This window comes from Octopus bimaculoides, chromosome 13 (genome assembly GCF_001194135.2).
Source record: "Octopus bimaculoides isolate UCB-OBI-ISO-001 chromosome 13, ASM119413v2, whole genome shotgun sequence".
NCBI classification, from domain to species: Eukaryota; Metazoa; Mollusca; class Cephalopoda; order Octopoda; family Octopodidae; genus Octopus; species Octopus bimaculoides.
Genome location: NC_068993.1, coordinates 55,627,666 through 55,642,131, shown reverse-complemented (window position 1 = coordinate 55,642,131; position 14,466 = coordinate 55,627,666). Strand labels below are relative to the sequence as shown.

The following is a 14,466-nucleotide window of genomic DNA, read 5'->3' as shown; positions in this document are numbered from 1 at the left end:
GAAATATCCAAGACAGCATGAGACAAGTGCTATATTTTTTTTTTCTCAAATGCCAATGTAAATTAATACTGTGAAAAAAATCACATTGCCCAGACAAGCAAATGGAAATTCAATTTGGGTAAAGAAAAACAAAAAACAGAAAACAAGAAGGGGAAAAAAAATAAAAAAAAAGAAAAACATTTATTTGCATGAAATGGAATAGGTAAAAAAAAAAAAAAGATTGAGAAAAAAATCTGTGAAATTGAAGGTTTTTTTTTTTTTTTTATTGTGAACCTATTGTTAGAAATTATGTCAAGTAAGTTTAACGTTTAACGTTCATATTTGTTGTCTTCTTTGTATATCATATCCTCAACAGCCCCTCAAAACTAGTTTAAGGGAAGGAAATGTCTTCATAGTAGATAAGAGGGTAGCAATGTCTGTGAACATAACCTCTTTATCAATAAACTGGAAGTGATTAACACCCCGTTAAAAGAAAAGATAGTTTAGCAGTGAAAGGAATCACTGCCAATTGACAAGCTGGAGGAATCTGAACTGCACCGAGAGGAATGAAGTGTCACTTATAAACAGGACCCTATCATTGTACAGGCTGTAAGGAAAGAGAAAGAGAGACGGTAGGGATTGACAAATGAAAGGACTGAGAAATGGGTAGTAAAGAGGGAGGTTGGGAGCAGAGAAAATGCAGGGAAGAAGTAGAGGAAGATTGATTAAACAGAACCTAGGGTGAAGACGACCTGCACTGTCAGTTTTGCTATCTTTTCCTGGAACCAAGCACCGGAGATGAAATCCGGGTTGAGTTTTTGTTGGGGGGGAATATCTGGACCAGCTTCACTTCTTTTGAATTAGTTCCTGAAGTAAACAAACAAAAAGTAATTTAAGTAATAAAACAATAGTTAATTAAATCATCAATGATTGTTAATGAGATAAAATGTGAGTGAACTGACGCTTTATTTTGTTGTTTTTTTTATCAATGAGTTTCTTCAGTTTGTTTATTACTTTTTTTTCTTATTAATGAAATAAGTTTTATTCTTTCTCAGTATTGGTTAATTAATAAATAAATATTTCGGGAATAACTACAATGATTTTACATTCCTGAAACCACAATTTAAATAGCTAAAATGTTAATTATAATGCAGGATTATCATTTTTTTTTATTGTTAACTACTAAACTATATCTAGTTCATTCTAGACTGAGTTAAATAGGCTTTTGGCAAGGGAAACTTTTGTTTCTTTTCCCAAAAGCTAAAAACAACTGTTGTTACAAAAATTTGAGCTTATTGTCAGTGACTTCATTACATTCAACTAATTAGTATCATAGAAATGAAAACCAAATACAAATACAATTAAAAATTGATCATCAGAATATTTAAGTAGATGCATATTATTATTATTGTTGTTATTGTTATTATCATTTACGTAGCAAGCTGGCAGAATTGTGAGCATGTTGGACAAATAGCTTAGCCGCATTTCTTGCAGCTCTTTGCATTCTGAGTTCAAATACTGTTGAGGTCAACTTTGCTTTTCATCCTTTCGAGGTCAATAAATTATAGTACCAATCAAGTCCTAGGGGGATGTCAATGAAATCAACTAGCCTCTGTCCCCCAAAATGTCAGGTCTTATGCCTCTTGTACAAAGGATCATTATTAGTAGTAGTAAGAGTAGTAGTGGTAGTAGTAGTAGTAGAAGTAGAAGTAGAGGTGGCAGCAGTAGCAGGAGGAAGAGGAGAAGAAGAGTGGGAGATTGACAGAATCAGTAGAACATCAGACTGAATGCATTGCAGTTTTTAGTTGAACCCCTTTTGCATGTTGAGTTCAAATCTCAACAGGTTTGACTTATGCTTGCAAGGGTTGTCGTTTAGCTCTAGTTCAGGCCTTGATTAAACAGACCTATGATCATGGGCATTCCAGCCATGACCATCCCAGCCTTTTAAGGGGTGTGTAATAAGGACTACATTATTCAGTTTCTTTTCTTTTCCCAAATAAGAACAGCATGCAATTTGGAGGACATTTTTCGCTGCTATTTCTCAAAAGCTGATCATGCACTCAGAGGCTCCCCTCATCAGCTTGTCCCTACCAGCTTAGATAAAACCAGCATCGGTTAACTGCTTGGTTGATATAATCAAGCATCTTCTCCTGTAAATGTTGAGGCCTTAAGTTAGGAAATATTATTATTTTTAGATTTATTGATGGAGTATTAGACAAAATCCAGCAGTATGCATCTCTTTAGGTTCTCAGTAGCAGTCAAATACTGTCAACAGCTTTGTATATTCTATGTAAGGAAACCTTATTTCTACCATTTCTTGAGTTAGAAATAGCTTGTAATTTCTACTGAGAGCCACTACAACAACAATCACCATGCCTTTCTTTACAGTTCTGTCTGCACCAGAGAAGAGTGGTACTAACCTCAAGTCCCAGGGCTGTCCCTGAGTACAAATAACTTTCAGTTCATTTCACCACAGGAAACACTAACACCAACACTACCTTCTGTGTCTTCATCATCACTGATAACAGGACGATTTTTGGCCGCTCGCATTTTTCTTTTCCGAGGTTTTATTTCTTGGGCCTAAATAGAAATAAATTGTATCAAATGACATTTCGTCTCATGTCTGCTTCACATTGACAGCACCAAGAACTAACCATTCCATAAACCTCAGTAATTTCAGGAAATGATAGCATTTTTTTTGCTAAATTCATTTGAAGTCTTATCATTCTTAAACTAGGTTCATTTCTAAATGTTTAATATGGACGACTTAAACATTAAGAAAGATTTATTAATGAAATGTATGTATCTATATTAGTAAATGTGTTAATATTTGTAGATTATTGATGAATAAAGAGTGTTAGTTGTCCACTCCACTGTATTAGAAGAGATGTGGAAGCTGGTTAGGGATGTTTAATGGAAAATGAGATGAGGTGAGAGATATAGTTTTGAATAACATTCTATTTTCAATAATATTTCAACTGGAGTACAACTCTAAGGCAAATGTTCAAATGAATCACAACAAACAAGAACATGGTATAACAAAGATAAATGAAGAACATTTAACAATGCAAAATGAGTCAAGAGTCGTTTTTTTAGCAAAAATGAATATGCCAGCACTAATATGTCCAAGAAAATTATTTTACATATTCTCTCTCTCTCCCCCTCTCTCTGTGCATGCATGTGCGCGCTTGGGGGGTACAAATCCAGTTCCAAAATTTCAGTGCTGTTGCTCTAATTGCACCAGTGAGTTGGACACATGGCTTGCAGCATGACAACATTCTCATCACAAAGAGATATCCATGGCACTTTTCTTTTCGGTGATTTTTTCAGAAGAATGGTGCACTGGTGAAACAGACAGTGAAGCCTGGTGCAGTTTTCTGCCTAGCCAGCCTCAGCCAAACCATCCAACCCATGCCAGCGTGGAATATGGATGTTAAATGATGATGACGATGATACACACACACACATATATGAAGGATAGTCCTTCTGGTTACAGCAGTGGTGTAGCCTCTCCTGTTGTTTCAGCTACATCCATTTTCTACAACTGCCAGACACCAAATGATATCAAAATTTTTTTCACAAAAAGCCTTGTTGTCATGAATGCATTTAGCTTTGCTTTACATCATCACCAATTACCTTTCAGGTGACAGCTGACCAAAGTTTACCTGCAGAATTGGTTGGAAAATGGATCACCCAGAAACAAAGTATTTTTCAAGATGATTGATTATGGCTAATTCCCTGAATTTGGCACAAGTTCATTTTTTAGTTAGATTGTGTTACAATGGGGAATGCTGGCAGTCAAAATGGCAATAATACATCCCTCATAACTCCTAGATTGTATGACAAATGGCCATTGATGAGCAACACATAATGTATGTACGAGGGGGTACCTAAAAGCTAGAAACATTCCCTGTTGTAGTTCAGGCTTCTGCCACTAGGAGCCACTTGATGTGACCCTCAGGCATCAATATGCCAACTGGCAGCACTGAGTGTAGTCCTATTACCACATAGTGCATCTTTGTTTTGCAGTGCTTCTCCCTGTTTTTGCAATGGTTGAAATAAAGGAACAGCGGAAAACACGTCTGGACTGATGCATTGCTTCAAATGGAGACTACTTTGAAGGCCATTAAAGAGTAAACATGTAAAACTAAGTGAACAAAATAATATTGCAAAATTCCAGTTTCTCTTGGGTATACCCTTGTATAATGTAAAAAACATATAACAAGTACTGAAAGCTGAAGAAAAATGCTAAGATTGAATGTTGCAAGGCCAGTGTACACATCTTATTTACTAGGAGTGAGAAAACTGTTCTGTACATATTTCTACACATATGTGTGATGGTTATGTGTGTATGTACACCTCTGACTTGTTATAGTTATCAAGTTGTGGATACAAGTGTGTAAATATTTTAAGTAAGTCTCAAGCCTAAAAAGAAGAAAGCCAATTCATGTGGAAAAGCATAGAAGAAAATACTTACAGCAGCAAAATGTTCCTGTATGTTACTAGGTGCCTGTGAATGAAGTGAAAAGCTAAGTGAGTGTGTACTGAAAAAATGGAAAAGCCATGTCACACAACTGCGATGGTCACACATTAAATATTTTTAGGAACTAAAAGAAAAATTTCATGTTTTCAACAACATAGGACTTATGAATTACAGCAGCTAATAATTTAATTAATGATGACATTTTAGACACATCACTAGACCGTACTTACAAAGACCTTGGATTCATAAAACACAAAAAACTTGGATTCATAAATAAACAATCATGACACTCATTCTCCATTGTGTTTAGAAACCTCATATCTAATACAATTAGGATAATCTCTAGCCTATCATCATCTAACGAAAATTTTGGTAGGATGTGCTTTCAACAGAGAAAAACAAAATATCATACACCCCACACAATCCAGGAATAGACAGAGAAAAAATATATAGCTTATATTCTCTTTTTCTCTAAATGTAAAACTTTTTGTACATAAAAAATTCCTGGTCTTTCAAGATAAGCATCTCCTAAATATTCCTTGAGTACAGAAAAACTTTCAATGAGTGTTCTGTGAAAATTATGTACAGTTGTGGTTTCCATGACAGCACTCCTCTCAAGTAACCATATTAAACAAGACAATATGGTTTGTGTGAGCACAAATGCAGATCCTTGGCCTTGAGATCAGGCATGCAGTATGAAGTTGAAGTAAACTGAACAATGCCAAATCAGGCAATCAAGAAAAACAATTACATAGACATGGTTGAAGGTAAATTCAAACAAAGATATTACAACAATGGATCATCCTTCAGACACATCAACATTAGAAATTCCACAACACTAACCAACCATATTTTGAAACTAAGAGACCAGAATATTAACTACAGCTTCAAGTAGAAGGTCCTTGAAAAATGGGAGCCATACATAAATAGACTGAGAAAATACAGGATTTGCACAGAGCGTGATCGTTACTAGCGTCGCCTTACTGGCACTTTTTTTAGTAAAATATTCTTTATATTAAACAATAATTTAATGGATTCCTTGCAGCAACTCAAGTTATTTGATTTAGACAAGATGTGTTCTTTCCATGGAATAGAGCCTGCATTTTTTAAAGCTTTGATCTTTTGAAGACTCTGCTCAATTTAATGGTGTAGTTGCTGTTCCAATTTCTCATTTCCCAATATGGTTAGCTGTCATAGGATTCCTTTTGTCAGTGTCTGAAAGGTGGTTCATATTTCTGAAACCTACTCCAGAATTAAATGACAAGGAAAACAATGTTCAGCTGTCAGAACTTACCTCTTTACAAGCCTTCTTTGCTGAACTAGATGCATCTTTATTTAATTTAATTTTTACTTTCACAGTCTGACCTGTAAAGAAACGTCAAATATACATTTATCAAACACAAGATAAATACAGTTATATTTTTTATACAAATGATGTCAAACAATAACGTAGAGCAAATTTTACAGATGGAATGAATGAAAGAGAGAGAGAGAGAGGATGATTATCTATGTGTACCTATGTAACCCCATCATCAACCATATATTGTAGGCTAACTACATCATCATCATCATTATTTAATGTCCATTTTCTATCCTGGTGCGTAAATTTTTCAACCCAATATTTACATGCTATTATTTATAGCTTTATATCCCAAATTCTCTTGAAAGTGTATAAATTCTTGGAATATAACTACGCGCGCGCGTGTGTGTGTGTGTGTGAGTGAGAGAGAGAAGGCAGAGTTACACATATTTAGGGTTTTCTTCGAAGAAAGGTAACTGTGTATATCTCAGATCCAAACAGCTTAACGAGATGAGTTAAATTGTAAGCTAATTAATGTGTTTAGAGCAGGCCTGGCCAACTTTAATCACAGAAAGCGTTTTGAGGGCCGCATGTATACTGACAGAACTGAAAGCATTTTGCTTTCTCACGCTATTATTACAATAATGAATGAATGATCGTTGATTCAACATGAAATATTATCATTGCAAAAACAGTAGTATCTTTCTTTTTTATTTTCATTACAATCTTTAATTCCTAATAAAATTTTTTTAATGTTTGTAACCTATTTCGAGAAAGTACCAAGTGAGCCGCAATATAAAAGTCTGCAGGCCACATGCAGCCTGTGCGCCTCAGGTTGGCCAACCCGGGTTTAGAATCAACATATTGCAACTTTACAAGACAGCAATCCCTGGAGATGGAGGTGAGCATGTTCATGCTACATGCTCAGGAAAACAGTAATCTTAACACAACAATCTTAGTTCAAACCATAAAAATCATGAAACATACTAGGTGTTTCTTCTTCTTCATCTTCATCATCATCATCATCTTGATCATCATCACTATCAGGATTTCCAGCATCATCGTCATCACTGAAGCTGTCATCGGATGATGGCAGGTAGCCATCTTTTTCTAATCGTTCTCTGGCATTAGTAAATACGGATTGTAGCACAATGGAATCCTCGTATATCTGAAACAAACAGAGCAATGGTTTTAATTCACATGACAAGAAAGACATATGCAATAACATATTACATGCATGCATTGTATATCTAACATCAGTACTTATAAATGTATTAAAAAAACTCAAGGCTTCGTTCCGAATGCCAGTGGATCACTGAGAACAAGGTTTGAATCTAATTTGGTCCCTAAATGACAAATAGCTCTGATATTCTAAGCTAAGCCAACAATGCTTGTTCCAAAATAGAAATCAAATAAACAAAACATTTACCGATTTGTGCTAAAGTTAGTCAAGCTAGAATTAAATTAATATAGACACTTGAAACAACTTTAGATTAAAATATAAGTATGTATAACATTTATAATTATATATATAGAAATGTTGAACAGCCCATTTTATATAGACCATATATAATATAAAAAAACTGATAGCCAGTAAAACCTTTAAGTTACTCCAGCAAAACATTTCACAGAAAACACTTCTTTAGGCCAACAAATTCAATATTAATGTATTAAAATCTATGTCATTATTCCTCTTTATTAACTCAACATCAACAAAGACACAAATAGTAAAGCAGTAAACACATACACACACACACACTTTCTCTCAACCACACATAATCAATTATTGTATGATATGAAGGATGACATTTTGGTTAAGAAACACTAAATGATCCAAGTAGAAGAGCCAGGAGAAGAGAAAGAAATAGTGGAAGCTGATCTCGAAATGCTGAACCTCACAAAGCAGATGACGAAAGAGAAGAATTGATGTAATGGAGAAGACCATCCAACTTGTGCAAACATGAAAAATGAACAGATGATAATGCCAATGACGATGATGATGATGATAGAATTGTAATCAATACATACCAGAGAACCTTCTACATTAAATGTTTGTGCATTCTTACATAATAACATTACATCCCGTTCCAAATCATCGAGACTTCGATATTTGTGGTCTCTGATTCTAGCCTGCAAGAAGAGACAACATTTATATACATATGATATTAATGCATTTTAAAGTAATTCAATATACACAATATAATGAGTCTACCGCAGACCATACAGTTAGGCTAATATGTCATTTACTAGTAGTAAATAACATATTAATAACCTAATTGTATGGTCTGCAGAAGGTGGTGAGCTGGCAGAATTGTTACTGTGCCAGACAAAATGCTCAGCAGAATTTCTTCCAATCGGCGGCGAGCTGACAGAAACGTTAGCACGCCAGACGAAATGCTTAGCGGTATTTCGTCTGCCGTTACGTTCTGAGTTCAAATTCCGCCGAGGTCGACTTTGCCTTTCATCCTTTCGGGGTCGATAAATTGAAGTACCAGTTACGCACTGGAGTCGATGTAATCGACTTAATACCTTTGTCTGTCCTTGTTTGTCCCCTCTGTGTTTAGCCCCTTGTGGGCAATAAAGAAATAAGAATTTCTTCCAATCTGATATTCTAAGTTCAAATGCCAATGAGATCAACTTTGCCTTTCATTCTTTCAGAGTTGATAAAATAAATACCAGTCAAGTACTGAGGGTTGATGTAATTGACTTATCCACTCCCCTGAAATTGCTGGCCTTGTGCCAAAATTTGAAACCAATATGCCATTTATTGCAAAGTTCCTTAGAGCCATTAGCAGCAAATTTAAAAGAAAGGCGTGTAAATAAAAACACGCAGTAAATACTTCCGCATTCAGATTACTCTGTCGAATATTCCACTTATTTACTCACATTGTTTTGAATTAATCATGCATTATCTCATAGCTTCGAAATTTTGATGATATGATTGTATACTTTTAAAACAGGTAAAGTATTTAGGCCAGATATGGGTTAAAAACTGCAAACATACTATGTTACAAAACTAGAGTTGGTTGGAGATCATAAGTCCAACTCCCTAACCACTAAGCCACACGCCTCTACAAGTGTAGACAGCCTATCACTTAAAATGGTTAGAGAGGAAACAAAAGAACCATATTCTACTGGTTTCAGTCATTGGATTGTGGCCATCCACGGGTATTATTTTTAAGGATTGGCTCTAAGTATTTTTTGCCTAGAATGTATTTCATCAAAGCACAACCTGGGTGCAAGAAACATAACCCAGACATGTACACACAGCACAATATATTTTGAAGATATTATAAAAATATTTTTGCTTGCTGCACTATCACACACCCATTCACCAGACTCCAGCATAGTTTGTAGCAAGAAAAGGTTGCTTCACCCATTTGCTACCACTGCTTAGATGAGTTTGGGAAGTAATTGAGTAAAATAAATTTGTCGTTAGGTGTTTGGATTATAATTAATATGAAAATTTGATGGAAAGGTTTTAATTGTATCACTTTCCAAAAGGAAACTTGTATCATAGAACCAGGGTCCGTCTCAAGCAGATTGGTATTAAAAGGGTTAGAAAGGTGCTAATGAATCTGAGGCTACGACAGAAAACCCTTGGCTAAAGTGCCAAATCCAGAAAAACATAGTTGCTAAATGGACATAGATCCATAGTTGCTTTGAAGGGTGTATAAATTCTTGAATGTTGGAAAAGAGCCTTCAGTACACAATTTCCTATCTGCTCAGGTGGATGGTTACTAAATATTAAAGCAGTAGTTAATAATAATAACACAACAGTAACAATACAATATGATGTAAAATAGACAAAACACAGGTTAGACCTACCTTAATTTTTCTAAAATCAACTGGCTTTTTAATGATTTCATAGTATTCTGGTAATTCTTTACGTGATGGCAAACTAATAAAGACTTCACTAAGGACTCGACCATCACTAGAAAATAAATACATATAAAAACTTATATTAATCTACATACAACAGTAAACATATAAGCCAGATCATTGAAACAGTAACAACACTTACAGACACCCTCGTTATTGCACATAATGTAATTTTTAAAGTAAGTGTGTGTGTGAGAAAGAGAGGGGGGTGGAGGTAAGTGGGTCTTTCACAAACCATACAGATTAGTTTGAGTATTCAGTAGGATGAACAGCTAAGATTGTTGAAGGAAACCTGGTATTTTTTCTTCTCCACAAATAGAATAATTAAATGGTCAAGATATACAGCAAAACACCTGTGATAAAATATGAACCCATGACACAGTATTCAGTTGCGAGATTTCTTTGTAACAACAGCTTTTTTTTTCATTTCAGCCTATCAATGCTGTTAATCTTTTTATTCAAAATAGTCAACAACAAAATATTTTTTCCACCAGATCAAGTGACTAGTCACAGGTTGTTGATGGCAGAATTGGTGTTTGCTGAAACAGTAATGTTGATTGTGGAGGATCACAGCTTGAATGGAGCTGTGCTGGATGAGTAGTGGCTACTGTTTAGCTCCAGGTCAAGCAGACCTTTGATCAAATGCATTCCAGCCTTGACCATCCCACTTTTCTTTTATATTTTAGGGCTACATTGTCCTGTATTAAGACAGCAAGGGTGTGATTTGAAGGGATATGATAATTCAAGAGGCTCATGCACATGACAGCTAACACAAAAGTGTATATTACAACAACAGATGTATACTAGTGTATATAATACATCTACAGTAACAAATCAAACAGACTGACAATACAATATTTCAAAACAAACCTGTCTCTATAGCTAAGTACAACATCCAGTAATTTCTTCATCATTTTAGTTAATTTTGGAGGATTTGGAGGTTGTTTCTCAAGGGGAGGTCGCCCACGTCGCTTCTTTTCTTTCTTGTTTTGTGGAGTTGAGGCAGAATTTGAATCATCATCATCAACGTATTTTCGCTTTTTTGCTTTCTTTGCCTTTTTCTTCTCTTCCACTTCCTCTAGATTGCCATCTTCAATAGCCTTAAAGATTAAAAGATTATGTCAGATTAAGAAACACACGACTGAACAGCTTTATAATAACCATTCTTCTCACTCAGATATATAATAAACACATATAGGGGTTAAGTGACATCATATTGTTTACTTGTTGTTTTGATGTGGGGTGGTTCAGAGCTAAACAGTAGCAAATCCCACCCAAAACCCAACAGCAGATCATCACCATTTAACAACCATTTTCCTTGCTGGTATGGGTTGGATGGTTTGACAGGAACCGACAAGCTAGAGGACTGTACCAGGTTCCAGTCATCTGCTTTCGCATGGTTTCTACAGACAACTGGAGCCTGATGCAGATAAGGATGAATTAACTTCACATCAAGTCATTACATATTGAAATAATCTTGTGCAGACAAGTTGCTTCTTAAACGCAACTATTTGAAGATCAACATTGGTCCATCTGAACAGACATGGCTTGACTGACCTGAACACAAATGTAACTTGGCTGATCTTAACATAAACACAACATTGTAAACTGCTTTGTTAGAACAACTGTTAAGCTTTGGAATTACATCCTCACTAGTCAAGGTGGATACAGGAATGTTTTGTTAACAAATCAAACTACTTCAGTCTCATTTAAACCTGCTTCTTTTTAAATACTTATCCTCACTATGTATCTTATCTAACCATTTTCTCCTTTCATCTTCAATATCCAGTCATTTTAAAGTATTGATTCAAAGAAGCTTATGATTAAATAAAGAAAACCTACAGTAGTGAATTGAAACAAACATTTAATGAGACAGTGTTGACTTCTTCTATAACAAAAAGTCCCTTAATGTTTACAAGCAAGACAAAATACTTACTCTTAGCCACTGGCCATCTGTGAGAGAATCTGAATAATCTACTTCTTTTCTTGAGCGGGAGCCACGCCCAAATATTTTGTCTTCTTCTTCTTCATAGGTTAAACGTTCGACCTGAAAGATAAAGATAATCATGGATAATCTACAAGACTCCTTTCTTACTTGATCATATGGTTTCCTTACAGTTTTCTTTTTCTTCCAGTGAAGAGACAGTTGCAGAGCTACATTTCTGGAACATAATACAATAATATCGCCTACACCTAAGAGCTAATAAGAACCTCTATTTTGCAACCCGACCTGTTTTAGATACTAAATGGACACATTAGATGATTCTCTTATGATAGAGAATGGTGATGACTACAATATCTAACTTCATAGAGCTGGGATGATCATTGTTAAAGTAGGGCAAAACAACAATCTCAATAATTTACAGCCAGTAGGTTCTACAGAAGATACATTAATCTGCTCCTCTGAGTTCTAGAACTTTCTTGAATATCAGTATAGAAGAGAGAAAATTTTTGTTCACTGGTTAGGTAAATTATTAAGTATAACCCTTCCAACTAGATATCTTCTAGAAATACATACCTCTTTCTCATCCTTCCTTAACCATTCAGGTAATTCATCAGATTCCATTAATCGGGGCTTACGCTTTGGATCTCTAGCTTCTTGCCTTCGCCTTTCAAGGTCCATTTTCTGCAATAAAAACCAACAAAAACAATGAGTATATTAAAACTAATGATTAATTTTTACCTACACAACAGTTATCCCTGTGCCTCTTATGTTAATTTTCTCCATATCTCTCTTTCACTATACACACATATATATATATATATATATATATATATATATATATATAAAATCATCATCGTTTAACATCAGATATGATGCAAAGCATGACTGAAAAGACCATTTATATTGGCTACTATATATATTTGTATATATAGGGGGAATAGATGAATAGATTTTCTTTTAGGCATGGTATATTGGAAAACAAAACTGATTACATTTAATTTATTTTGATTGAGTTTTTTTTTTTAATATGTGCAAGTTTATTTACACACACACACACACACACACACCAATTCAGATAAACACAAACCCCAAATGCTTAACAAAAGTGGCTTGTCACTTTGTTAGTGGTGGACTTGCATTCTGCAAAGGCAAAAAAACCTTCAATTCCAAAGAAATGCCAACACATACAGATATACATGTGTGTGTGTGCACATCAATATATAAGTACACACATCCATATCTTTCACCACAGTAAACAATAAAAACACTGATGTTACAACTGATTAACTGTCCTCTCATACATACATACATACAAAAAAAAAAAAAAAAAAAATAATAATAATAATAATAATTTCATAGTATTTTGTAAGTACAATGAAGCAGTGATTCACTCATAGAATATCTGTAACTATTAGTCGCTGAAATGCAAAATGAAACTTAAGAGAAATAACTGACCTGATACAAGTCAAACTCTTCTTCAGTTCGAGCCAACATTTGGTTAACCGTCTCATCGTCAGGTACTTCATCTTCTTCCTGAAAGACAGAACGTGAAATAAATCCTCTAAGTAATTCACTCCTTGATGATGTGAATGGAGGAATTGTTATTAGACATTAAATGTTGTATCTTAGAATAGGACAGAAAGAAAGCAACAGTCTAAAATACTTCACCCATGAGTGACAGTTATTTCCACACTCAGAGATAGTCAAGACATTAATATATACATATATATACAAACATATATATACAAACACACACATACACATACATACATAGCTAGTTGGATACTAATGTAAATGTTTCATCATCTATTGACTCAACAGCTTAGATGTCATCAGCAGCAGAGTCCCATAATAATAAGAACTGGTCTTCAGACACCAATTCTGGAGAAGATTATACATTGGGATGATTTCATTTTGTCTCCTCCAGACCCATTGGAGAAGTTGAACTTGTAGCTACAAACTGCTAGAAAGAGGACATCCACCGTTTTGTATTGGCTGTTGTATTCCTGGCTAGAATGCCTTTGATTTGTAAGTTTTCTGAATCAGGGCCAAACTGGTTCTAAGCTACTGTTACAGCTGAAACACTTGTCAAAATCACAGTGCCGCTATTACTTAGAGTTGACATCTTTCTTAACTACAGTATGTATTTATAGCTAAATGAACCTAGCCATTTGGAAGTTAAATATTCTGGACACAAACAGGTTATAAACTGCTGCCATTCCACTTGACTATCAACATTGTTGGATAAAAAGATAGCAATAAATGGTGTAAGGTTATTTTTATTACAGACCATCCAAATCAGAGTAATTATCTGGGAAATTTTCCAAAAGTCATTCTAAAGTCAGGTAGTATTGTGCTAGATATATGCTTATGAGGTCTAATAAAACTGAAACAAATCTCAAGTCGTCACCATAGTTACTAAAAGGTCAGACACACTTGCCACTCTTTGTGTCCGTCTAAATTTTAATAAATTGAAATCTCGGATTTCTCTCCCTTGCTCACAACTGGCGTTAACTTCAATCACTTTTCTTCTCCCTGAAGTAATTTCAATTAATTAAAAATTCTCTTCAGCTCACTACATAAATCATAGTGCCTGCTGAATACCAACAAAGTTTTAGGGGTCTGAACTCGGGACCTGCTTCAAAGAAGAATAAATAAGAGACAATTCGGATCTTTTTTAAAACGGGGGCCACATTTTTCATTAATGTTTTACGTGGTGTTTTTGGTACCGAAAGACTTTCAAACTTCGTATACTTATCTATTTTGTGTTATAGGACAGAAAAATATCTTTGTATTCGAATTTATTTCATGTAAAAAATTGTCTTATTTCGATAATTTCAACCAATCACTGACAAGTATTCAGTTGTTTACATTTAC

The 14,466-nt window shown here is 34.7% G+C and overlaps 1 protein-coding gene across 7 annotated transcripts in view; it reads right to left on the bottom strand.

Annotated features, from left to right (window-relative positions):
- Positions 1–143: 143 nt before the first annotated feature.
- LOC106881555 (probable global transcription activator SNF2L2) overlaps positions 144–14,466 on the bottom strand; it is a 74,548-nt gene continuing 60,225 nt past the window's right edge. For 5 of the 7 annotated variants that reach the window (XM_014931988.2, XM_014931992.2, XM_014931990.2 and 2 more), the window contains 11 exons: positions 13,045–13,122; positions 12,163–12,270; positions 11,581–11,691; positions 10,515–10,744; positions 9,591–9,696; positions 7,791–7,892; positions 6,750–6,930; positions 5,757–5,827; positions 4,457–4,489; positions 2,400–2,559; positions 144–846 (listed from right to left, as the gene is read on the bottom strand). In XM_014931988.2, the coding sequence (XP_014787474.1) occupies positions 2,437–2,559; positions 4,457–4,489; positions 5,757–5,827; positions 6,750–6,930; positions 7,791–7,892; positions 9,591–9,696; positions 10,515–10,744; positions 11,581–11,691; positions 12,163–12,270; positions 13,045–13,122 (1,143 nt within the window). In that variant the 3' untranslated portion in view covers positions 144–846; positions 2,400–2,436. The remainder of the gene's footprint in view (positions 847–2,399; positions 2,560–4,456; positions 4,490–5,756; positions 5,828–6,749; positions 6,931–7,790; positions 7,893–9,590; positions 9,697–10,514; positions 10,745–11,580; positions 11,692–12,162; positions 12,271–13,044; positions 13,123–14,466) is intronic. The other 2 variants (XM_052972500.1, XM_014931995.2) reach the window with 2 other exon arrangements.